Source organism: Saccostrea cucullata, unplaced genomic scaffold, assembly GCF_032062105.1.
Source record: "Saccostrea cucullata isolate Sc308-1 unplaced genomic scaffold, CSIRO_AGI_Scuc_v1 ctg2181, whole genome shotgun sequence".
Classification (NCBI taxonomy): Eukaryota; Metazoa; Mollusca; class Bivalvia; order Ostreida; family Ostreidae; genus Saccostrea; species Saccostrea cuccullata.
Genome location: NW_026936255.1, coordinates 45,316 through 71,010, shown reverse-complemented (window position 1 = coordinate 71,010; position 25,695 = coordinate 45,316). Strand labels below are relative to the sequence as shown.

General features: G+C 33.8%; 2 protein-coding genes across 2 annotated transcripts; both read right to left on the bottom strand.

Moving 5' to 3' along the window:
* Window positions 1-121: 121 nt before the first annotated feature.
* On the bottom strand, window positions 122-4,271 carry LOC134245099 (kelch-like protein 28). The gene is made up of 4 exons (XM_062727360.1): window positions 4,204-4,271; window positions 3,782-3,956; window positions 348-551; window positions 122-239 (listed from the first exon to the last, which is right to left on the bottom strand). Exons 1-4 carry the CDS (start codon window positions 4,259-4,261, stop codon window positions 122-124), a joined length of 555 nt encoding a protein of 184 aa, XP_062583344.1. The 5' UTR covers window positions 4,262-4,271.
* Window positions 4,272-6,360: 2,089 nt separating this feature from the next.
* Window positions 6,361-23,374, bottom strand: LOC134245100 (phospholipid-transporting ATPase ABCA3-like). The gene is made up of 21 exons (XM_062727361.1): window positions 23,072-23,374; window positions 22,681-22,713; window positions 22,222-22,443; window positions 18,302-18,543; window positions 17,689-17,917; window positions 16,910-17,083; window positions 16,427-16,608; window positions 15,929-16,057; window positions 15,538-15,667; window positions 13,771-13,925; window positions 13,471-13,626; window positions 12,755-12,965; window positions 12,376-12,513; window positions 12,165-12,177; window positions 11,690-11,817; window positions 10,038-11,054; window positions 9,678-9,884; window positions 9,013-9,509; window positions 8,457-8,644; window positions 8,026-8,196; window positions 6,361-6,957 (listed from the first exon to the last, which is right to left on the bottom strand). The coding sequence occupies exons 1-21, from the start codon at window positions 23,352-23,354 to the stop codon at window positions 6,513-6,515; spliced, it is 4,950 nt and encodes a 1,649-aa protein (XP_062583345.1). The 5' UTR covers window positions 23,355-23,374; the 3' UTR covers window positions 6,361-6,512.
* Between the last annotated feature and the right edge of the window lie 2,321 nt (window positions 23,375-25,695).

Sequence of the window (25,695 nt, the reverse complement as noted above, 5' to 3'; positions counted from 1 at the left end):
TACAGACTTACCATGCAGACATAAAACAAGCCGCATCATGTCTATCTGTGTACAACCGATTCCTGTAATACCATGTATCGTTTGCGATGTTGTAATCATCAATATCACTCACGCTCGACAGCTAATGGTCATGTGATCTCGGGTTGATTGCATAACCTCCACATAAGTATAAAGACTGGTCAACAGACACAAGACTGGCATAACAACGACCGTAGCGCATATTTAGTTTCGGTGTCAACCTGGTAAAATTGGAAATGAATATTAAAATAAAACTTTGCTTGTTTTGTTTTCAAAAGACAGGGAGAAGAAAAAGTTAAACTTTAAGATAACTAAATAAAAATTCATACTTGTTCGAATGGGGATGAAAACATTCTACACTGTTCAAAATTGAAAATGGTTCTGATTTTCCCATTGAAACACCATAACCACCAGCGATATAAAGTTGTCCGCCAAATTCTGCCGCGCATGCGCCCATCCCCCCTTCCGTCATTGCCTTGACAAAGTACCAGCAGTTAAAGGATGGATTGTAACACTCCACTGAATTGAGAATACTTTAAATAAGCATAAGCTCATGAAGTATTTTAGTAACATTTTAAGCATATTGAAGTGTGTACGTAGAAGCTATTAAGTAATGGTTATAAGCCGAAAACTGTCCATTATGTCAGATATTAGACGACCCGAGGCGCGTTAGCGCCGAGGAGAGTCTAATATCTGACATAATGGTCAGTTTGAGGCCTATAACTTACTTAAAACATTTCACCATTGTCGAACACTTCCATTATTAACTTATTGGACAGTCACAGGTAAGGTCTCGTTCTGCTTGGATGACTACCTGGCACTGTTCATCAAGTTAGGCCAAAGAAAACTAGTTTTGGTTTTCCTTCTGTCTTTATTAATAGTAGGAATCAGAGTGTTTTATATCGATAAATGTGAAAATTAACTTTGTTTAGTCTTATTTATCCGCATTGCGACATTTTTTATATATACTACGCATGCGTAAAAGTCAGTTCTTTTAAACTCTTTACAATTTATTCATTTTACAACGCAACGACCACGGATGAAGAAGTACATTTTAATTTCGAAAAAAAGACCTTCAGAATCGGGTGTTTTGACGATGCCATATATTGATTACACCAAGATGCCTCAGTTCAGGTTTTTACTGTGAAATCCGGATATATATTCTTATGTTTTGGAATTTGCAAGAAACAGTTCCCGTTAAAAGGTAATTTTTGTAAAGCAATAGGATTTGAATGATTTTACTCAAACAACTGTTTATTAAAGCATTTTCTATGAAATTGGGAGATTATTCCTGATGTATTTTTTAAAAATGCAATTCTATTTTGGGAGCCGGTTTCGAACTCGGAAGGAATTTGCTCCAGCCACTCCTTAAAACGACAGATACTCGCTTAAACGACACAGGACTAGGTGGACAAATGGTTATAAATCACGTTGGAATTTCGTGAGCTAAATTTTGTGCTAAATGCGGAGAAACGGATATTTGAATATATAAACAAAAAGCCCAAGGTTTTGTGTAAGAAAACACATGCTTCTCAATCTTTTGTGTCCATTGGATTCTAAATTTTGTGGATCAATCATTGTGAAATTAATATTATTTAAGGATATATATTAACAAAAAGCCCAAGGTTGTGTGTGAAGAAAACACGTTTATGCTTTATCACACAAGCCAATCCATCTCTTCATGTGTCCAGTTATTCCTTATATTTACATGGATTCCGCCAATATAAGCCTGCTTCTCTCTATGTTGTCGTGTGGTTTTTTTTTGGAACCGCGCCAAGACATCATGAGGAAATAAATTACATTTACAATTGGTAATTTTATCTTGGAAATGTATATATAGAAATGAACGGTGAATTTAGGAAATTTATGATCGGAGCCACGGATGCGTTTACAATAATGAATCTGAGACATTCAATTCACTGGATTATTTGTGCCATTTTCAATAGGATTTTTTTTTGAAATATTAACATTTAACGCTACTAATTTCCTACATTGTTCATATTAAATTGTTTGATTTGTCATTGCCTTTTACGTGGTGTTTACTTATTTGCCTCGTCTTTTGTTCTCATTTTAACGTTACCTGTACCTGTCCAATAAGTTGGATCTTATTGGACACCTACAGGTAACTTATTGGACGGGGTGCAGGTCAATAACAAATTTATTGAACCAGGTTCAACAAAAGATGACGTCACAAAAATGTTTTAATTAACAATATTAAAAAGCTTTTCAAAAGAAAAAGTAAATGAAAATGTGCAGAGTTTCGGAATAAAGTCAGATAATTTATATAACCGTTAAAAAATTCACACTTGAAAACTATTGTTAGCAATAGTTTCCTAGGGGTGGGGTGTTGGTTTTGGGGGTGTGTTTAATGTTACACTAAACTACATGCAGTAATTATGTTCCCCAAACGAAGTTGGGGAACATACTGTTTTTACTCTGTTTCTTATTATTATTATTATTTTTCTTCTTCTTCTTCTTCTTCCTGGGTACTTTTTTCCGGGAATGATCTCGTAAACTATACATCCGACTAAGGTGAAATGTTTTTAGGGTCAGTAGACATGTTATGTAGATTTGTGGAACGAAGGTCATTTTCCGCGCACGTGCTTGCAAGAGCGTGCACGTGCAACATGTGAAATGACCGATTTAATTGATATAGGCGTAACTTTTTTAATTTTTGATGAAATGCTTTGAAACTTATAATATAAGGATATATTAGAAGCATAGACAATATGACATGGTCAAAATAGCAAGATCTCACGCGCATGCACGTGCGCTTTGCTCTGATTGGCTGAAACTAAAGTCTCAATATCTTTCTTATTTTTTGACGAAATCCTTTGAAATTTTAAAAATAGCCATGCATTAGGATATCTTACAACAAGATATATAGCAATTATCATGAAAACACGTGCATGCACGTGCGCTGCAATCTGATTGGCTTAAACTTTAAATAGCTATAACTCCTTTGATTTTCAACCAAACAGGATGGGATTTGGAACATAGATAGATACACTGGACTACTACAAAAGGTATGGTCACCATGCACATGCATACACGTGCATGTACCTGCGCTGCATTCTGATTGGCTGAAACTTTAAACAGCTATAACTCCCTTGGTTTTCAACCAAACGGGGTGGGATTTAGAACATAGATAGATGTAACGGACATCTACAAGAAGATATGGTCACCATGCTCATGTATGCACGTGCGTGCACGTGAAATGAGCAAAATAAATAAAAGAACACTTGAATGAGCGTATCTTTTTATTACTTTTGGATTAAATGCTTTAATATTTAGTATATATAAATTGTGTAGACAAGATGATATGGTCATTACGCACATGCATTCACATACGCACTCAAAATTTGAATGAACTTTGTACACTTCTGGGTAAACGTTATTAAAGTCTCAAATGCATCGAGTTTGTCGTATTTAATGAAGCTTACAGGGAATATGGCACCAAAAGGGAGTTGGGGAGCGTTTGGGGAACATCTGTAACGGTCCCCGTTACAATTAGCACTAGTTATATAATAACGTTCTTTTATTGCCTCCATTGATTCCACCGTAAAATTTTGAGTAAGTCTAGATAAACAACGATCTTAAATTAAAATTAATTTCTGCAGTAATTTTGTTTTTAAAATACATTGTACTGTTTGAAAAGAAGCAGAGAAGTGTTTTATAATGTGACCAAAAAAATTAAAAAGCTAAATATTTCCAAATATATCACTGTTAAATTTGAAAAAGAGTGACAATTTATGGGTCAAACCTGTGGTCTTCTCCTATTCCACCCAGGGCATAAATCTGGCCGTTGATGACACATAAGCAGTGATACATTCTTGCGGTTAGGAGGGGCGCGGCAGGTTTCCATGTGGAACACCTCTTATCATACATCAGAACGTCTCCTCGTGGAGTGAGCACACCTTCTTTAGTTAAATAGCCACCTGAGTGTAACACATTTCAATATTTTATTTTTTCTAGATTTTAATTTTGTTTGCAAGATTTAATTTGTTTATCTTTCTTAAGAGGTGGGGGTGTTTTGTTTTGTAAGCATATATATATAATGTATATACTTTGTATCATCTTTTTATTTATTTTTATATCATTTTTTTAAGGAAAAGTGTTCGAATGAGCAAAAGGTGTTCTCTCTTTAGTCAGTTGAATTATGATCTTATTGGACAGTACAATTACCTATCATGTACATGCGTTTGTTGATAAAAACATTAGTGTGATTTTGACTGGGGTCCATCTTCAATCCTTCATCTATAAAGTATCAGTCCAGAACAAGCTCCAGACAGCTCAGTATTACGTTACGCTACAACTCCATATTATGCATTATTCGTAGGGCACGAAAGTAGTCCCGGAGAATTGACACTGTATGGAGTTTGATAACATTAGCAAGAACGTAAACAATGTCCACAGAAGTGTTGGAGGGGTGCATAAAGATGATTGAGGGTGTTTTTGTGCAAGTATTGAGATTTTTACAGTACAAAAACAATGCAAGCGCGAGGTCGAATGCCAGTCTTTCAGATATATTTTACCTAGGATGTTATATTGATACTATACGTTTATGATTGCATAGGTACAACTCCAATATTTCTGAAACCTATATGTAAACAGAAAACGTAGCAAATAATTTGCTCTTATGCCTTTAAATAATACTTTTCGTTCATTGTTTTTATTTGTGCACAATTGGTATGATATGCAGATGGGATTTTCCTACTTTCGTTTCGACGGCAAATTTTCTACATACGAATGAATTTACGCAGTTATAATAAAAAAATCAATACAGGCTACTGATGTTGTATATGAAGTTTTAGACATAATTTTGCTTGCAAGACATTGTATATCTTGCTTATAATCTTTTGTAAGTAGTAAATAGTAATAGGCATCCAGGAAAGTCGTATAATGTAAATGCACCGTCCCTTGATGTCTTTTGTATTGTAATGCTATACAGCTCCCTGATGGAAAGGTGACACCAGGGCACTTGGACAAGTGGTCCAGAATTTCACAGAGCTGGTTATAAGCCCTTCTTCCTTAACCTTTTGTAGTTTGAACACCTCGAGATATCCAAGGGACGGAAGTGACGACTTTTCAAAAAAATTTATCTATTTCCACTTTTTATACTTTCTAAACAGACCTGCTCAAACACTAGAATCCCTTAAACAGGGGTCAGGAAACTCACAATTTTGAATTGAGCACAATTGCTTATCATTATTATGCGCATTAAGTTAGTTTATCAGCTAAAAATCCTAGAGCAGTCAATGAAGAATTTAAAAAAATGTGCATTTCATTTTCGACAGAACGCTATACCGTAACACTAGAACGCATCATAATGGGCCATGAAATTGACAATATTTTAATATATATACACTTGCTCATCATACCTTTGAACTTAGATTGATCACTTACTAGTAATACCAAATTCAGTGGAGAAGACATAAACAAGGTTACCTACAGTGTAACAAAAAGCTGACACACACTGGATTGTTGTTTAATGTAGGAATTTCTGTGTCACTTTAGTTAACATACATCTAGAATCAAAAATATGTGGTTAAAAGACAGATCGATATCAAGTCCCGAAGTCCATTGAAACAATAAAAAAAAAACGAGAGCAGAACAAGGACCTGGGATCAGGTACCATGTAGAAGTAAGAATCCCCTGTCGACCGGTCACACGTGATGAATGTTCCTTGTCATGATTAGGAAAGCAAAAAAATCCACAGACAACTCAATACAGTAAGTATGACAACCTTCAGGCAGCATTCGATTTAATGATAAATTAAATTGTATTTCCTGACAAGGTCATTTTGTCGCCGATAGAACTTACTTTCGAAATGATGACTTTAAATGAGGCTGTTGATATTCGTTTTTATGTAATTGTTTGTAAATAGATTGCCTCGCTAAACAAAATGTTCGTTGGTATACAACATCCTCATCTGTATTGAATGAACTGGAAAACAAAAATCTCTTACCTAGGTAATTAAGATGTAATTAAGATGCACAGTGTATATTGCTACATAAGACAGGAAAGTTGAAGTCATCACCACTATTTTGAAATTTCTTTTGCTAGATTACAATTAAAAAAATCAACTCAAATGGCGAAATATGACATAGATGTGTCAGACTTTGTGGTACCGTTTCCTAATTCACTGGGATACTTCGAGTCGAAATTTGAATTGAAGAAACTCTTGTTAATTGATAATACATCGTCGATATATCTTTAACTTATACTAGAAGCTGAACTCCACAGCAGATGTTTAATTACTTCTTAGAAAGTTCGAATATTTTTTGTAAATAAAAAATGCTTAACATTATAATATACTATTTGTAAACATGAGTTGTCTCCCAACTATCTACAATGAGCTCATATATATTTCCAAAAAAGAAAAAAATATGAAGATCTAGATCTTTTCACTTTTTGAGTATAGATACTTAAATGCATATAAATCAGAAGATGGATATCAAAGTTCTGTCACCCGGGAGGCCTACGCCTTCGCTTTATGAAGCTGGTTTCGACCTACAACAGAAACAACAAGGGCACGCCCTCTTTCTGTCCACCGGGGGCACCTGCATCCTCGTGAACCCAAGAAACACCTGCTCCAGGGACGTCTGATGTACTGAATAATCTTCTACATTATATTCAGATTTTGTTTTCTCCATTTCTTTGAAAAGTTTTGCTAATGATAATTTTTGATGTGGAATGTGAATATCGAGATAGCCTTGTTGATCATCGAAAACTTCGGTTCCTGGAAACTCTCTACTTATATGATTACATAACGGACCAGAATCCACTGCGTTTCCGTTATTGTCACGTGCTAGTCTCACTGTCAAGGTGTAACCTTGCGCAAATTTGTTTTTTAAATGTTGGGGACTCCCAAAACACACGAATCTTCCGTTGACCATGATGACTATTTTGGTACAAAGGGCATCACACTCCTCCATGCTAATGGTAAGTAAAAGTAGTTTATTATATTATACTGACAGATTTTACTTTCAAATCATCTTATTGGTAGGAAAAGGAGCAACAATGTGCTAAAAACAAATTCTTACTTTTTAAATTATATGGACATTAACAACCATTTCAATGTTGAAAATGTTTTCAAAACAATTTTTTTGAAAGAGCTATTCATTTCTATCTGTTTTAAGTTATATCGTCTCTTTCAAAGAAACATGATTTTGTATAAATTACAATGATTTACAGATAAAATAAAAAATATAAAAATAGACCATGCTTTGAAATCAGATAAAACTTGGTTGGACTTGCATTTTCAATTTCAAAACTACAAAAGACAAACTCCAGCTCAAAGGACATTGACTGTGAAAAAACAAGAGGCCCATTTTCTTTACCATTCTTTTCTTTTACCATGATTTCCCCCTTGTAATACATAATGCATCCCCACCCTACCCCACTGATATAATTTAGACATTTTGAAATCTACACTACCCCATGAGGACAAATAATGAAGCATATTCTGACTGCTCTGTGTATTACGATAATGTTCGTAACAGAAAAAATTGAAACAAAAACAAAATTTTTAAGATTGAGACAGAAATAGTTATCAAGAAATACCTATTACTCTTCATATTTTCCTACTTGTGTTTATGTTTAGTGAAAAGGAAACTTTTTATCCGTGAATTTGTGAAAAATTAGGCAAAACTCCAAGTTCAAGGTAAAAGAGCCAAAATTAATGAAACCCAAAGTAATGGCTTGTTAAAAGGAAACTATATCTGAAATATTAAATCCCTAGCAAAGGATTTTTTTTTGATTTTGGTCAAGATTACATATTTTTTTAAAGGACAAACTCCACGGTCACGATCAAAAGGACATGATGATAAAATTGCAAAGGAAAGTTTTGTCACAAGAAATATACCTGTGAAAAAAAAATAACGGACAAAAACAAGGGCAGGACAAAAAGCTCACTTGAGCCTTCTTCAGGTGAGCTAAAAACTAAATTCTTCTCGAGCCTTCGGTTCAGGGCGAATCTTTTACTACAGGGGCATAATATTCTACCTGTGAGACGTTAAAACAAGCGTTCTTCCACTGGCTCGGACCTTAGAAAGTACATTCCACATTTGCCTTCGCGCGGCTGGATCCACGCCCGTCGTCGGTTCATCCAGCATCAGGATTGGAGGATCTCCAATCAATGCAATGGCAGTACTCAATTTCCTTTTGTTTCCACCACTTTAACAAAAGAACAAATAAACTGAATCATTAAATTTTTTCTATTTACTTTATAAAACGGAATATATGAATTCTGTTGCGAGAAGTTAAAACTTTTGGAATATTATTTTAGAGGAAAAAATAAAAACTTTAGAAAGTCTTTTTAACAATGTTGTTTAAGATTGGATAGAAATTATATTAAAAAAAAGGAAGTATAATTCACACTTATTCTAGCTGCTAAAAATTCAAACAGGGGAAACACAGATACACAATGTTTGTACCTGTATGTCCCACACAGTTTGTCTGCATATTTTGTGAGCGTCACTGCGTCCAATAGGTCATTAATGACGCGACTGATCTCCTTCTCGTTAATCCCCCTCATTCTGGCGTAAAGTCTTAAAATCTCCCTTCCTGTTAAAGTGTCAATCAATGCGTCAAACTGGGGGCAGTATCCAAGACAACGATGGACCTGTGGTGTAATAGAAGTAACAATATACATCCACAAAAAAATTTGAAGTACTTGAAATAATAAATATTAAGGAATTTAATATGTTAAATAAATCCTGATTTATCCAGGACAATATTCATATTTTGACATTTCCCTCCAAGAAAACTTGTTTTAAGGCAAACTTGAACATACCACATGAACATACATATTAATGATATTATGCACAATTGTTGTAATATTGTTAAAGTGAAAAACAAAACTACTCGTAATTGTAATTACAAAAAAAAACTGCAATCTTAACAAGATTTTTTCCCTTTGTTCCGGTTACGTCAAAAATAAGGGCCAAATGTATTACAAACTTAATTATATACAGAAATTCAAAAACAAACCTGCTGAATCTGACTATCAACACTTAAACTATTGATGTACGCATGCCCACTACAGCTCATTACATCGCCTGTCAGCATCTTAAATGTTGTCGTTTTCCCAGCGCCATTTTGACCCAACAATCCAAAGCATTCTTGTTCAGAAATTCCTACGCTTATTCCCTTTACTGCATGAAAATGTTCGACGACGCCATATGTTTTCTTTAGGTTTTTGATTATAAGTTTATCAGTTGTCATCAGGTCGCCTATTTGAGTTAAGTGTATTCTCATTGCTTCTTCTAAAACGTCCGAATCCGGATTAATGCTGGGATCATTATCCGAGTCTGTAGCTCCGCCGTTTGGACTACACAGAGTTCGGTAGACAAAACGCTGTATTACTCCGCTGTCCAAGAGAAACACTAAAGTCATAAAAGCAACCCACTGTATTGACATCATCAACAGGTATCGACCACATCCTGGGTAGTCCCACTCCAAATAATTGTCATTTGGACACATTTCTTCTAAATTGAAATTTTATAAAACATAATGTTAAGAATGCTGACTATACATTTTACAACAAGAAAGGAAGCAGATAGTTTTTTAAATAAAATAATCCATATTTTCCCCTTAAATTCAAATATAATTTAAAAACTTTAGATGCGTTGATAATATTACTTTGAATTTGGTACCTTTAGTCAAGAAGGTTTGTGTAATATTTTGATTTAAATCTTTATGGCATTGTAATCGAAGATCGTATCGCACATAGATATTCGTAAATGTTTTGCCCAAGCAGAAATGAGGCAAAATTATCATGAAGACTTTATCCATCGCGTCGGAAGCACTTTTGGTCTCTGGACTTAGATGCAGGAATGTGACCATCAGCAAGGTAAACAAACCTGAAAACAAAACAAATAGTGCGAATGTGGCAATGGTATGCTCAGTACTTCAGAAGGATTTTGACCGGCATTTTATGTTCTGATCCCTGCTTTTTTCTTATATTGAAACAGAAAAACACATGCATGTAAAATGTCGGCTATGGAGTAACTCACCTGCTACCGTGTTGATTATTATCATAGCTACTGTTCCACCTGCAGGCGATCGGAAGATGAAATGTAAGAGATAGGTCCATGCAATTGAAGCTAAACCAAACAGGAACAGACTCAGGAACACAATTCCCAGTCTATTTTCTTCTGTATATGGTGGAATTTTGAACCCAGTAAAACAAAGCAGGATAAGAAATATTGGAATCAGGTAATGGATGAAATCCCATGTAAAATTGGCCGAGCAGAAGACGGTGGAGCCGACCCCACTGACCTTTTGTAAATGTTTGGCCCCAGAGGACTTCTCTTTGATATGAAACACGCCAAAGGAAGCTACTAAACAGGACAAACCAAATAAAACACACAAAGCAATGGTGAGACCTTTAAAAGATGCCAAACCTGATCCCTGGTCTGAATAATAGTTATCCTCCATAGGTGGAAATGGGTGATTTATAGTCTGTATGCTTCTAGAATGACCATAGTAGAATTTAAAAAGAAAATCTATCGTGTAGGACAAACTAATTCCAATTGCATGACGATCTTCACCGTTATAGTAACTAATAATGTGGCTTCTATTCAATCCAAATCCAATGACATATCGCGAATTAAAAGGTCTTTGCCCAATCCGCTGATTATGATCCAGCCAAAATTTGTTAATGTTAAACTCTGAAGGAGACCTGGGTTCATACTTCACAACCTCTAGACCCAGTTTTCTGAAATAGTTCTCATACTCTTCTGTCATATGTTCTGAAAAGGATGTGGAGTTTGGTCCTTGAGTCACAGTGGTTAGGGCATTTGGAAAAGGTTCTAAATCTAATTTTAAAGGAGGCTGCGATTGCTGCGTTAGATTGTTCAGCAAATGATCACCCAAAAGTCCTAATACTGTCAGTAATATAGGAACAGCAAGTTGAATTATCATCATAAATCGGCTTCGCCAGGTATGTAATGCTTTCTTCATCAATAATCCCAGAAATTGTTGGAATATGGCTGTACTTCCAGTGTTCTTTTCGAGTCCCATGTTAAAATCTATATAAAAAGAATTTATCCATCCACATTAGAAGTTTTATTAAAGTACAAAAATATAAAACTTTACTGTAATCATTCTTCCTAAGATCACCCTAAGAGGTACCACTAATAATAATATACTTTATTTTAAAAAGGTTCCCTGGTTAGCACTCGCACTCCAATATGCTGATTACAGATAGAAATAAATCGTACATTTATTTACCAGATACACAGTAACTTTTTGCCTCAGTTTAAATATATATCAAAATATGAATTAATAAGAAACAAGCATAAACCTTAGAGTTTGTTCTACCTTGCAATAATAATTCAAGTCTTGTGTTCATCGAAATCTATGTTTGCAAACATACCTTTATCTTGTTATTTGTCTAAATTATAGAACTACCGATACTAAGGAAAATTGAGACCATTGAAATTAGGCATCTTACAACTGTTTTCCAGGATAGCAAGAACTTTCGGTCCGACTCAAATCGTGCAAAAGTTATCTACGAGAATACTTGCATATCTAGTGAACATTTTTTCAAATCGAGCTTTTGCGCAGATGAGGCGAGAACCAAGCACGATTTTTAATAAATACATTTTTTCTACAGGTGGCATTTTAGCTCGCTAATTTCCGTACATTAACTGGGCTTTCTTACCCAGCACATCACTTATTTCTGTGGTGTATGACCGAGGGGACGATCCCCCAGGAGCCTGGAGAAGGGCATGCTTTTCGTCCGTAATCTCTTCTTTATAGGTCGTGTTAACTTCTGTATTTTCTTTCACTCTGAAATGACCGGAATGATTGAAAAAAATAAATACAAATGTTTATTTCCACAATACAAAATTATATATATATATATATATATATATATATATATATATATATATATATATATATATATATATATATATATATATAAGTTGACGTGACGAAAGTTGACATCTTTTCAAAACAAAAATGATCTAGACAACGATGCAAAGAGAATTACAACAAGGAGTTGCAAATGTGTATTAACAATAGTGCGTTAATTCACTCGAATGCTATAATAAAGATAATTTATCATGAATTGATTTATAATCTGTTTTTCACTCATATGGTTTGATAAAGCAAAGGAAAAGTCACTAGCTCACTTCAAAAATACTTCTAATAAAAATTGTGTTCCATTGTTGTTTTGAATGCAGGACAGAAATTCCAAAGCCACTTATCCCAAGTCTTTGATCGGAGCATTTTCCTCAAGATTTGTGACTACGGACATCTTTTCTGCAAAGGACAACAAGGAACTCTTCATGAAGATTTAAATCTGTTTTGGTTTGATAAAGAAAGGAAAAGTCACTAGCTCACTCCGTTGTCCCCAACCACTGCTTTCCTCAAGATTTGCAAAGGACGGTAACTCTTCTGAAATACGGCTTCTTATTGTTTCTAATAATTTGGTCGCATCGCAACTTGGTTCTTTGACCATCACTAAGTGATATCCGGCTCCTGTAATTTATGATTTATTTTATAAATGAAATAAATATACGCTGTATTCCTGAACGGTGCTTAAACTGAAAAGGGTTAAAATCTCCATTACTAGCATATGATACGGAGTTTCTTCTCTAAGCAAAGCTTTTATACAGATTTTTTTGTTTCAAGCTCTATATACTCTGCACAGAGATTTTTTATGTAGTGAATTGTTTTTAGTGGATCCTGATTTATAATTCTATCATAAAATTGCTTTTACCATAAAGCTTTTTAAGGAACAATGAAGAACCACAGCACTTGACAACTCCGTCGGCCATGATGGCAATACGGTCACCAAGAACATCAGCTTCATCCATGAAATGCGTAGACAGAACAATAGTTCGGTCCTCTTTAAATTTCTGAAGGATATCCCACAATTGGCGCCGTGCACCGGGATCCATGCCTGAGGTAGGTTCGTCTAATATGATTACCTAAACAATATTCAGAAACCATATGTATAAAATGTATGATGATACAAGAAAACAAAACATACAAATGATTCAAATTCAAAGTGTTATTGATATCAATTTTAAGGAATTAGTAAATCAAATAAATTGTATTACGTATTAAAGATTTCTTCTTTTTTTTAATTTTCAAAATTTGTAAAATGAAAGTATTAATCATGAAACGATAGACCAAAGGATTTAACGGATCACATCTGTTTACTTAACTCTTAAGAGTTCAGCAAAAGTTTCAAAGAACAAAATGAACATTGTTTTTTTCATCATTTTCATCATAAAGTCTGAATAAAGACCGAGTTAATGAATTTATCACCTTGACATTTGTCCCCCAAACAATAGGGGTCTTGGCCAAAAGGAGTTGATAACTTAAATTTCACTAACAAAACTAAATGCTTCTCGAGAAATCGCTAGGACACAAAAGTGTGAAACAGAAAGTCGGTACTTTAAATGGAAGCGGGGACCAAAAAAAAAATACCTTTGAGCCTCCAACCAATGATATGGCTACCGATAATTTCCTTCTTTGTCCTCCAGATAAGTTTCTTGCAAGATCATTCTGTTTCCCCTCAATCTTGAAAATGCGTAGTGTGTTCGTGATATCTTCTTTCATTTTGGATTTATTGCATCCTTTGAGCTATATCAGAGAGCATAACTTAAATGTTACTGCTGTGTGATTTATTTAAGTAAAGCATCTATTATGACTTTATTTTATCTGAATTATTTATTGAACAACAGCACACAGCATTCTTAAAAGCCTGTTTTGGGTATTTTGTATTACTTTGTAATAAAATTCTAGATGTTCCTTCACAGTAAGCGTGTCAAATAAAATATCATGCTGAGGACACATTCCAAGACTTCCCCGCACACTAATGATGTCATCATTTATGTCATATCCGTTAACTCTAGCAGAACCGGAAGTTGATGGAATAAATCCTAATTTAGAAAAATAATATTTATAGCAACAAGAGGCCCACGGGCCTTATAGGTCACCTGAGTATCACGTAACAACTTTCATACTTAATTGAACACCCAGGAGCAGAGAAGAAGATTTTCAAAGAGAAAATGCTTTTTCACTACATAATCTATATAGCCCCGCCCTAACACATAAGAACCCCTGACCCCAGGGCCATGAAATTCACAATTTTGGAAAAGGCTGCCTTATTCAACAAAACTATGTACTTGGTTTGTTTATCAAATGCCCAGGAGAAGAGAAGAAGATTTTCAAAAAAATAATAAATTTTCACATAATCTATATAGCCCCGCCCTAGCACTAGAACTCCTGACCCTGGGGCCATGAATTTCATAATTTTGGTAGAGGACTCAATGCTGATTACAATTATGCAAACAGTTTGACTGCTTGATGTTCAGGACTAAAGAAGAAGATTTTTATAGATTGCATTAATTTTAGTGGTTTTGGCCCCACTCCTCAGCCCCCCCCCCCCCCCCTCAGCGGGGCAGGGGCCATGAAATTCACAAATTCGGAAGAGGGAGCATTATTCAACATAATTATGTATTTGGTGTGTTTATTAAATACCCAGGAGCAGAGAAGAAGATTTTCAAGGAAACAATTCTTATTCACTATATAATCTATATAGCTACCCTAGCACCTAAGAACCCCTGACCCCAGGGCCATGAATTTCATAATTTTGGTAGAGGATTCAATGCTTATTACAATCATGCAAACAGTTTGACTGCTTAATGTTCAGGAGTAAAGAAGGTGATTTTTAAAGATTGCATTAAGTTTAGTGATTTTGGCCCCACCCCTCAGGCCCCAGGGGGGCAGGGGCCATGAAATTCACAAATTTGAAAGAGGCAGCGTTATTCAACATAACTATATATTTGGTTTGTTTATCAAATACCCAGAAGCAGAGAAGAAGATTTTCAAAGAAATAATGTATTTTCACTATATAATCTATATAGCCCCACCCTAGCACCTAAGAACCCCTGACCCCAGGGCCATGAAATTCACAATTTTGGAAAAGGCTGCCTTATTCAACATAACTATGCACTTGGTTTGTTTATCTAATGCCCAGCGGCAGAGAAGAAGATTTTCAAAGAAATAATGCATTTTCACTACATAATCTATATAGCCCCGCCCTAGCACTAGAACCCCTGACCCCAGGGCCATGAATTTCACAATTTTGGTAGAGGACTCAATGCTGATTACAATTATGCAAACAGTTTGACTGCTTGATGTCCATGAGTAAAGAAGAAGATTTTTAAAGATTGCATTAATTTTAGTGATTTTGGTCCCACCCCTCAGGTCCCAAGGGGGCAGGGGCCATGAAATTCACAATTTTTGTCCCCCTACTCACATAGATGCTTTATGCCAAATTTGGTTGAAATTGGTTGAGCAGTTGCAGAGAAGAAGCTGAAAATGTTCAAATGTTAACGACGCACGACGGACGACGGACGACGCACGACGACGGACGAAAACAGAGTAAACTCAGGTGACCTAAAAATATATTGAATTGAAGAAAAATCAATCTGACATGATAATTTTTGAAGTGCAATTTTTTTTGACATGATCGCATGAAGATCACACCTGTTAACATTGACATCGCTGTTGTTTTTCCTGCGCCATTATGTCCAAGCAAGGCAGTTATCTGTCCTTGAAATATATCAAGAGACATATCCTTGACAGCAACAGTTTCTTTAATACCAGTTGTGTACACCTGTCAGAAATTGATATTTTGATACCTTTAAAGCTATAAGTTGTCAACAGTCCTTAATTACGCACTGTGGTACAAAGTTCTTATTTCATTTTGACTCTTTTTTAACTTGGGATAAATTGTTTAGAATATTCTACATCTTTCAGGTACATCCAAATAGTATTATAATTACTATTTTTTAAAATAAATTATTCATAAACTTTATCCATTTTTTCTAAAAGAACTGACAGTACTAGCATATATAACTGATAATTCTAGCAATACCTTTCGTAAATGCCTCATGCTTATTCCAATTTTTCGACCTGATGGCTCTTTCTCAAAATATTTTGGATTCTGATCAACATCTTCGTGTGATGTCTTGGGAATCTGCTTACCCCCAAACCAGTAAGTTTTCTGCATTTAAGATAAATAATGAATTTCATATATTTCTGTTCCCTTCGTTGTTAAAATCAATAATTTCATTTTATGAGAATTCCATAATATATCAAAAATTTCAAGATTGATTTGAAAAATTCAGAATATGTTATTCAACGTTTTTATTCTTTTGTGCTGTAGTTAAGATATAAGATAAAGTAAAATGATGATAAGACAAACTGCTTCATACCATCTTTACGTCGTTATTTAATTAATAGAAGGGAAAAAGTACCCAACTATAAGAGATAAACAGATACAGTGTACATGACTAATAGTAAATTCACATCTCTCTTTTCTCTCTATCCCTCTTTCTATCTTTCTCTCATCATAAATAAACTGCAATCAAACCGTAAATGGAAAATAAAATGGTTGTGGAACTCCGTATTCTCCAGGTCTGACGCCGTCTATGTACCACGTGATCAAAAGATAGATGGCACTATCTACCCAGAGCATCAAGATGGCGTCACCGAAGGCGAAATCTCCGTCCACCGTCGGGGGTTTGGTGAAAGTATTCCAATTAACCCCCGTACCTGGAAAATATTGATTATGTTGAAAGGCATTTAGATATATTTATAATTTATATCCTCATAATCGTGGTATGATAATCAATTCAGATTAATTTTCAGAGACGATATCTTTATAATTATTTTGTTACAATCAATGAAATCTAATTTAATATGAAAAATATATTATTCAACAAATACAAACATTAGTAAATTTTAAATATTTCAAATGTAAATACCCATTTGATTATAAAATATAAATGTAAAAGGATCTTTTATGTAAATAAGGAATTTTTACATAGTTACTTAATTGTGTATTATGAATCACCTTTTGTTTCATATTCTGATGCCGATGTAAAGCCAAATGCCATAGCCATATTGTTTAATAGACATATTGCCATCTTCTGGGGCTTCGTCATGTCCGAAAACTTTGAATCCAGCGCAAAATTTGGTATGATTGTAACAAAGAAGAAAAATCCGGCAAAATAAGAGGCAGTGTTTGCTGAAAGTAAACAGAGTAAATCTGTCATTACGTATGATAATGAAGAATTATTTTGATTTAGGCCATTCTACTAATCATAACCATGTATTTATTTTTTTCAAGTAATTAAAATTCAGGGGAAAGGAGAACTTTTACGAATTCATACATTTTCATATAATATGATCATTAGATCTTATTTTTCAACAGAACCTTGCCCAATACAAGCTCAGTATTAATTATAGTCTTGCCAAGAGTTTGAATGCTTGATTTCTAGGTATGAATATGAGAATTTGTATGGTTTTAAGACTCCTCAAATGGTTATTTAGGATAGCAGGACCAATAAAGTTCACAATCATTTCATCCTGTACAGTATATGACAATGGATTGGCAGTTTATTTCTTTAACCGTACGGTCACTAATGTATAGCTAGTCAGATAATGAAACAGAGTCAGGTTTTTACTATACTGATAAATTGATATTTAGTCCTTGAATCAAAATGAGTCCTCTGCATATTCTTCATATGAAGTCAAAAGTTATCAAATAATGAGAATGAATTTTTTTTTCAAGAACATTTTTCTATTAATATTGAAATGAAAAATATTTAACGTATCATTTGAGCAAATCACCTTTGTTAAAAAATGTGCTGAACAAAAAGCAGTAGGACACGACAGATACAGCGTAGGACAGATAGAAGAAGAAAAGTAAAGAGGAGTCAGAGAATTGGAACATCTTGTTGGGTCCAGCCTGAAAGATGAGAACAGTGATGGCGAAGGTGATGATCAGATAGATAAATCCTTTAAAAAACCAGGAGAACCAGTAAACAAAGGAACTCAGTCCCATCATCCTCATTGTTTCCTGTAAAAAAAGAAACAATATTTATTTCCCTTGATTTACTACAATTAAGGATTAATAATACTGCACTGATGATTACATAATTATATTGAAAGAAATCTCTGTCACCATGAACTTTTTGTTGAAAACATGGAAATTTTTTTCAGTACATGGATAAAATACTTTACGATTACTTCTAATTTACATTCTCCAACGTTGCTTAAAAGAACATGTTCATCAATGCTTTTTTCAAACTGACCTCATATTGTTATGTAGTTAGAATATCAGATTCTTTAACAAACAAAAATTGAAATGAAATATGTTACCACATGATCAATATATTGAGAAGGTAAAGACATGATATTACAGGGAATTACTCATGTAAATATACTTGTATGTTTTCCTTACTTTCAGTTTCTTTTCTCGATCATGGACGATTTCCTTCGTCAGTTGGAGTGCAGATAGAATAAGACCAACGACAGTGGTGATGGCAAAGGTGATTCTGATGAAATCCGCCAAAGGGTTTCTTGTATATGGTGGATACGGCATTCGTTGAATCATAATATCCGGTATACTGATAGAGGAATTGATATATTCCATAATAGCAGTATCTAGACTATATTTTAGACAAAGAAAGCCATTTTGGTATTCTGAAAAGAAAATGACTCATAATTCTGATAGATCAAACTTGTATACGTTTGTATTAAAGAGTTTCTTTAAATGTGAATAATAGTAAAAGTTAAAATTTTCTATGTATTAAATAAGTGTCATAACTCGTTGTGTTTATTTTGAATTGTATTAAGATATTTTACACAATAAAGGCCCCTTCTTCATGTTCTTTTGTTCAATAGATTTTATTGCCTTACGTTTTATCGACTGAAATATTATATTGAATTTCATATATCGATCAATATATCAACACTTTATATGTTGATAAGACGATAAAATATAACATCATATACAAAATTATAACACAATTGTAGTGCCCTTAATCGTTTCGTATTTTGCGTACCTGACATCATAGACGCAAGACGCAAAACAATTACGACAAAGTGCGACTTATTTATCTTACGAAAAGTCCATACTTTTATCCGGATGCGGTTTTAATTTGTTAATTACTTATTTATTGACGTGAAATGTTTTTAGATAATTTCAAAAGTAATTTAGCAAGTATGTATCTATTTATTCTGGTGTCATTGTGCATACAAAACACTTGATTCACATTATTTTGGAAATTAACACTTTGCACTCTGTTCGTAGGATCAATATATCATTTAATTCACAGAATTCAGGGTTCTCCACAAGGGGTTTTACCATGGCGGCCCGCCATGGTTAAATTTATGTGCGCCATGGTTAAACAAGCTGCGCCATGGTTAACATCGGCAGCCCCTATGATTAAATTTTATTGCATTTCAGTCCTGACACCTACTTTATTAATGACTTGAGTAGTTAATTGTGTTTATACTACGACTGCCATGCACCTCGCATGCCTCGAGGGAAAGCGGACTGTGCTAACAAGCACTTCGTTAATCTGCGACTATGCTGTAAAGTGTTACAATCAATGGAGAGTCAATCAGCTGATCAGATGATCAGTACTTTGAGAGCTAATTATACTGTACACATGTAATAATATTGGGGAACTTCAATATGTTCATTTCATGAATAGACTTAGATAACGGGTTTAATAAAAGCTGACAATTACGAGCATGATAATCGTCATGCATGCAATTCAAGTTTCTGTGCCAGAAAAAAATACTCTATAAAAATTTCACATTCCTCTGTTTTTTAATCAATTTCCCATGGTCTGTTTTTTAAGCTTTAAATTTATTATCTTCTTGATAAAATGTGCATAGGACCTACGTCTCAATCGCCGCCTAAGTTTTAATCGCCATCTTAGTCCAAGTTTTAGAGTTACTTCCCGTTGTTATGAAACGTCGCGTGGTGCTATTTTTAGCACTGGGCACGTGGGGAAGTAAACAAAATTAAACTTAGTGAAAAATGCAACATGTAGAAAAATAAAACGTTTAGAAAAAAGGGACACTGGTCCAAATGTTCCTTTGTGTGTTAACTTAAAAAATACTACAAATTCATCAGTTTTAGTCATATTGAACCAAAACATTTCATACAACAGGCTACAATTCTTATAACTATTAATTTCTGAAAAATATTGCCATTGTTACTGACTTAAAATATCAACCAATTTTCTTTAAATTCTTCTTGAACTTCAGAAGGTTACTACAGTTTTGGACACATTTTAATTGGTACATTTGTGAAGTAAAGATACATGATAAATCTTTTTTAATTTAATTATTTTTTTTTACTTTAAAAGGTGTTAGTTATATATTCTATTGTTTTGTGTTGCAGTGGGTAAGTTTAAAAATTGTAAAAGCAATCACTGATTAATGAAGATTAGGTAGTCTAACACGCATTCGTGTTTTCGGCCACATTTTGCCTTCGCGCAGCTTCCTCCATGGTTAAATTTTTAAATGTGGAGAACCCTGGAATTCTTTATTGCCTTTATAGACATAAAGCTTCTTTATTTTTTCTAAACAAACTACCTTTAGATCTATTCTAATCGATTTTAAGTGCATATCATCTTTTATGAGATTTGACTTTTTTAGAAAAAAATGAAATTCCATAAAATGGGGTATAGGTGTTCAAAAGGCTGTTTTCTGAAAATTATCTGGTCAACCCTAATAAAATATATGTTTTTGTTAACCTAAAATATAATTATTAAAGTTTTAAAGAAAAAATGGCATATAAACAGCTTAGATCTTGAGAGAATTATTAAAAATAAAAATATTTTGAGATTTTTTTTCTGAAAGACGTGGATAGATTCAACATCAATTTGTTAATGTTTTCCAATAAAGATTTCAAAAATCTTTTTTGCAAATGAATTTTTTTTTATTTTTATAAGTCTAATCATAAATTTGATGTGATTTGATACATATCTGAATAAATATGATATCAAACTTCTTTACGTTCAATTTTGATTTTGAAATATTTAGAGGTACACTGTATGTACTCTGGGACATGTTGTATGAAAAGTAACCTGCAAAGATATGTCTTTTATGGTTGTTTTAGTTAGTTTGACTTATTCAATGTATTCAAATGAAGAAATGATCAGTTTGACAGAAGATTTTGAACGTACGGACCTACCTTAACATGTAATGTAATTATTAAGACATGCAAGATATTTATGTGAACATGCTAGTTAATTGTATGTGAACATGCAAGAAAATTATGTTAACATGTAAGATATACAAATCTATATGTCAACATGCTAGTTAATTGTATGTGAACATGCTATATAATTATTATAACATGCAAGACATCTATGTCAACATGCAAGATAATAATTTGCGTATCAATATACGTATCTCGCATTTTAACATTAATATCTTGCATGTTGGCATAAATAGGTCGAATGTTGACCTACATAAATTGTATGTTGACATAAGGAAGTTGTATATGCTGACATAAATAAGCTGTATATCTACATAATTATCTTGCATGTTGACTTATATATGTTGCATGTCTACATTATTATGTTGCATATTAACATAGTTTATCTTGCATGTAGGAGACAGAAATATGACACCTACATACGGAGTTTATATACAATGTATCTATGTCGATTCAATACGCAAACGCATAATCTACCTATGAACAATTTCTAAAACTAGGTGAATTATTGACAAACAAGTTGTTGAAACAAAAATATCAACAGGCTCGTTTAAAGCCATCATTTCGTAAGTTCTATATGGTTGATACAATGACTTTGTCAACAAATACAATGTATTATTGAGCCAAATGCTGACTGATTTTTTTTCACACTAATAGTTAGGCCATTATCTATACACTGATTTGACGACGGATTTCTCCGGGGTTTTTTTCACGATCAAGGAGCACACGGCGGATGTGACCCGTCGACAGTGGATGCACACTCCTACACGGCACCTGATCCCAATTCTGATGTTATCGAGGTTTGCTCTGCTCCTATTTTGTATTGTTTTATGGACTTTTAATCTTGAATGCTGTTCGTTCTGTTTCACCATACAATCCCTTAATCAGGATTTCCAAATTTGCAAAACAAGAACAACAAAATGAAAATTAAGGAAAAAAAAACTTTTTGAAGAAGCATTAATTCAAGGCTCAAATCACGGATCTGGTAAACTTTGGTAAAGTATAATTTAAATAAGACTACAATATTGTCTTCACAAACATTTGATTGAACTTCTACAGTTCCAAATGACAATTGTCCTTAACATGAATTACTAAAATTAAATACAAGGAATATTGGTAGTATTGCATATTTTCAAGCATACCACCGTCCCATGCAGGTCCAGGATTAAATGATTTGTCAGCGTATTGATCCTTTGTGTCCCATAGTCCTCTCGTACGTATAGTGTACGTAATGTCTTCTGGAAGATCCGACACGTAGGACGGGTGCGGATCAAATACAATTCCCGTCTCCCAGTAGTAATTGTAATCACCGGGCTTGTGAGACCGTTTTATATAATTCATCATGTCCTTTTCATTTGCAAATCCTGAGAAAAAAATAAATATTATGAACTTCAGAATCACAAATTCAGAATATTTCTTTGAAATATTTGTGTTTATAACAAATCATTAATTTCAGAATATTTCATGAATATTCATGGCATGTAAATGACCTACCGATTATAAGGAAATAAAATAAACTGATTAACTATAAATGTCAAAATAGATAATATTTATTTCTCTTTCAATATTTCTAATGTAGACGGCTATAAGCATTTTATTACCTTTCAGGGGAAAAGATCCATATCTGTATTTTTCTGAAGTTAAAACAAATATGGCAGATTACTATTCATGCTATCTAACGAAGCAGGGGACATTTGTTTAAGGTAAAAGAAGAGGTGTCATATAGACAGGCAGTGTTTTTGGCGAATGCTACAGATTTTTGAAATATTGAATTGACATTTTGTTTTGGATTTTTAATATGTATTTTATTTTTTATCGTTAAAAATAATTAAAAATTTTATTAAATGACCCCCCAAAAAAGAAAATAATCAAAATAAATGTACATTCCGCACTGCGTTTCATCAAAGGTCTATATATAATTGCATATTTCAGTGAATAATCAAGAAATAATGAATAATATACTGTACCTCAAATTCACTATAATGTCTTTACCTACTATAATTTGTCTTGTGTTATTCATGAGGTTCTCAATCACGGTTGTATTTGGGACATAGAAAACTCTACTCATATAACAACTGTAGATGCTTTTCTCGTCGTACGTTGTGGCGTTCATGGTTCTTGGTTGAAAGTCCGCAAGGTTTCTGATCATTATCAGAACTAACGGGAAAACCAGTGGGAGAATAATTTCAAATACCGTCACACATATCTTACGTCTCTGAAGCAGAACATTTTTCCATGTTAATAAGGAGAATTGAGAGAATAGCCCTGCCACCATTGTTAAAATAAGCTGTGGATGGGTTTTTTTCTGCTTTGCACGCCTTGAATCTGAGGTTCCTAAAATAAAAATTTAGAGTTTTAAAAATTATATTTCCCTCATGTGTACAAGAATGTCGTTATACAGCGAAATATTTACATTTTTCCGAGATAAAACTGCAAAAATCATAAAAGCTTTATAACATCATAAAGCGATATGCTCAGCATTTCACGCTTTCGGTGTTTTTGCAATTAATAATGCGAGCAAATTGATTGATCACATCAGAAACCATACAAAAATCTAGACAAACTTTTCTTATAATTATCTCGGATTGAAAAACATGGATAAAACAAACAGTATTCAAACTCAAAAGTCTATTCAATCTATTCATACAAAATAGAAGCAAAGCAAATACGGACCTCCAAAAATTTGGAGGTCGGATCGGGCGCCATGGAGGAGTGTGCGTCCCCTGTCGACCGGTCACATCCGTCTTGTCATGATTGGGGAAACAGGGAATTCCGTTGACAATTCAGTAAGTAAATAATGTAACAATAAATATGAAAAAATGTTAGTCATCATTTGACTAAGATATAGAATGTATTTGCTTATAAGTAAAGGTTATAGGCCAAAAACTGTCCATTCTGTGAGAAGAAAGAACTGTTGGAGGGCCGTTAGGCCCGACAATAGTTGTTTTTTCTCACAGAATGGACAGTTTGAGGCCTATAACCTACTTAAAACATTTATCCCATTGTGTTCATAATGTACTCTCTTAGAACTTTTTCTCATCCATTGTATTAAGTTAGCATTGTCTACTTATTGGACTGTCTCAGGTGAGGGTTTTATGACAGTCAAAAGAAGTCAAAAGAAACTTGTATTCATTGTTATTGTTAACTTAGTGGACAGTTACAGGTAAGTTCAATTTTTAAACAACTGACTAAAGAATATTTAATCACAAGGCATGAGATTCCATCACCATTTTGATGTGATTGTGAATGTTGAAAGCATGTCTTCTTCCAAGGAAGCATATTTTGATGCAAAACAACTTCAGATATGAAGGGCAAATGCATACCGGGGTATGCCATTCTTGTGATATTGTGACTCCTCTAGGATTGTCAAGAAAATGAACTTTGAGCTCAAGGTGGACGTTTTATTTTTCAAATATTTCTCAACGTTTGATCAAGGGTTTTCAAGGATGCAGAAAAACAAAGGGAACGTAGAAAGGTTTCCGTAATTAAATCAACAATATTCAGATGATTTAGAAGAGGATAATCAGAGCAGAAATGTAAACGGGTACTTATTGTGTTTTTTAACTGACAGAGAGAATGTTACACGGTACCAAACGTTGATGTACGTTAAAGTGTTGAGTGATAAAGACATCAACAAAATTATAAGCTTTCTTTTCGCCGAAATCAGAAACAAATCGGGAGATGAGTAGACAAGGCTATTGACAAAACACCCTTGCATTCCTGTAGCAGAAAAACGATGGTTGTGTTTCTGTAGAAAAATGAGAAAAATTATTCAAAGTACTAGTGTGAAATAAGAATTTAAGGAGCGACTGTTTCTTGCCAGGAGAAGTGATATCCCCTCGTGTGTTGTTGGTGCAAACTACATTCTAATAGTATTCAGATCGAGATATTTCCTTCAAATTAAAGTTTTGATGTTCATTGTGAGCTGGAATATACATTTCATCATTTATTGGAATAATTACAATGTTTCAGTTTTTGTGACTTGGAATGGATTATTTAATTACACTGTGAAACTGTTGGATTCATTGCCTGAAAAATATTTATTTGTGTTTATTTGTGTTGTGTTTTCTTAATCTAGTAAGTTACCTGTAGCCATCCAATAAGTAACTGAAAACTGTCCATTATTTTTAATAATGGACAGATTTTTAAACTTATTGGACAGTTTCAGGTAACTTATTGGACTGTTTTGAGCCTTGCAAGAAATAGAAAGAATTAAAAGGACAAAAAATGATGTCATACTACTGTTTTAAGTAAATAGTATTGACCAAAGAACCATAGCTAGAGCCGTTGAAAATCTTGTTATATCAACTTTTTTATAAATAATTTACCTCGTTTTAGAAATTTTTCAAACGATAAGCATGCTCTCACGTATCGAATCAACTGAGAGATATAAACCCCCGTATGCAGGTGTTAATTGATGAGGGTATATTGCTGCATTAGTATAGGAAACTAACGAGAAAAGTTAGTCATCGCGTTTATCAGAAAGCTCGATCTAGTAAGATATCGAGATATGAAACAGATTTGTCTGGTGATATCTTTTATTTCAAGTTCACGGGGATATATCGTGTCTAAATATGAATGGAAATAACCATTATTAATTGACAATATGTCGTCAA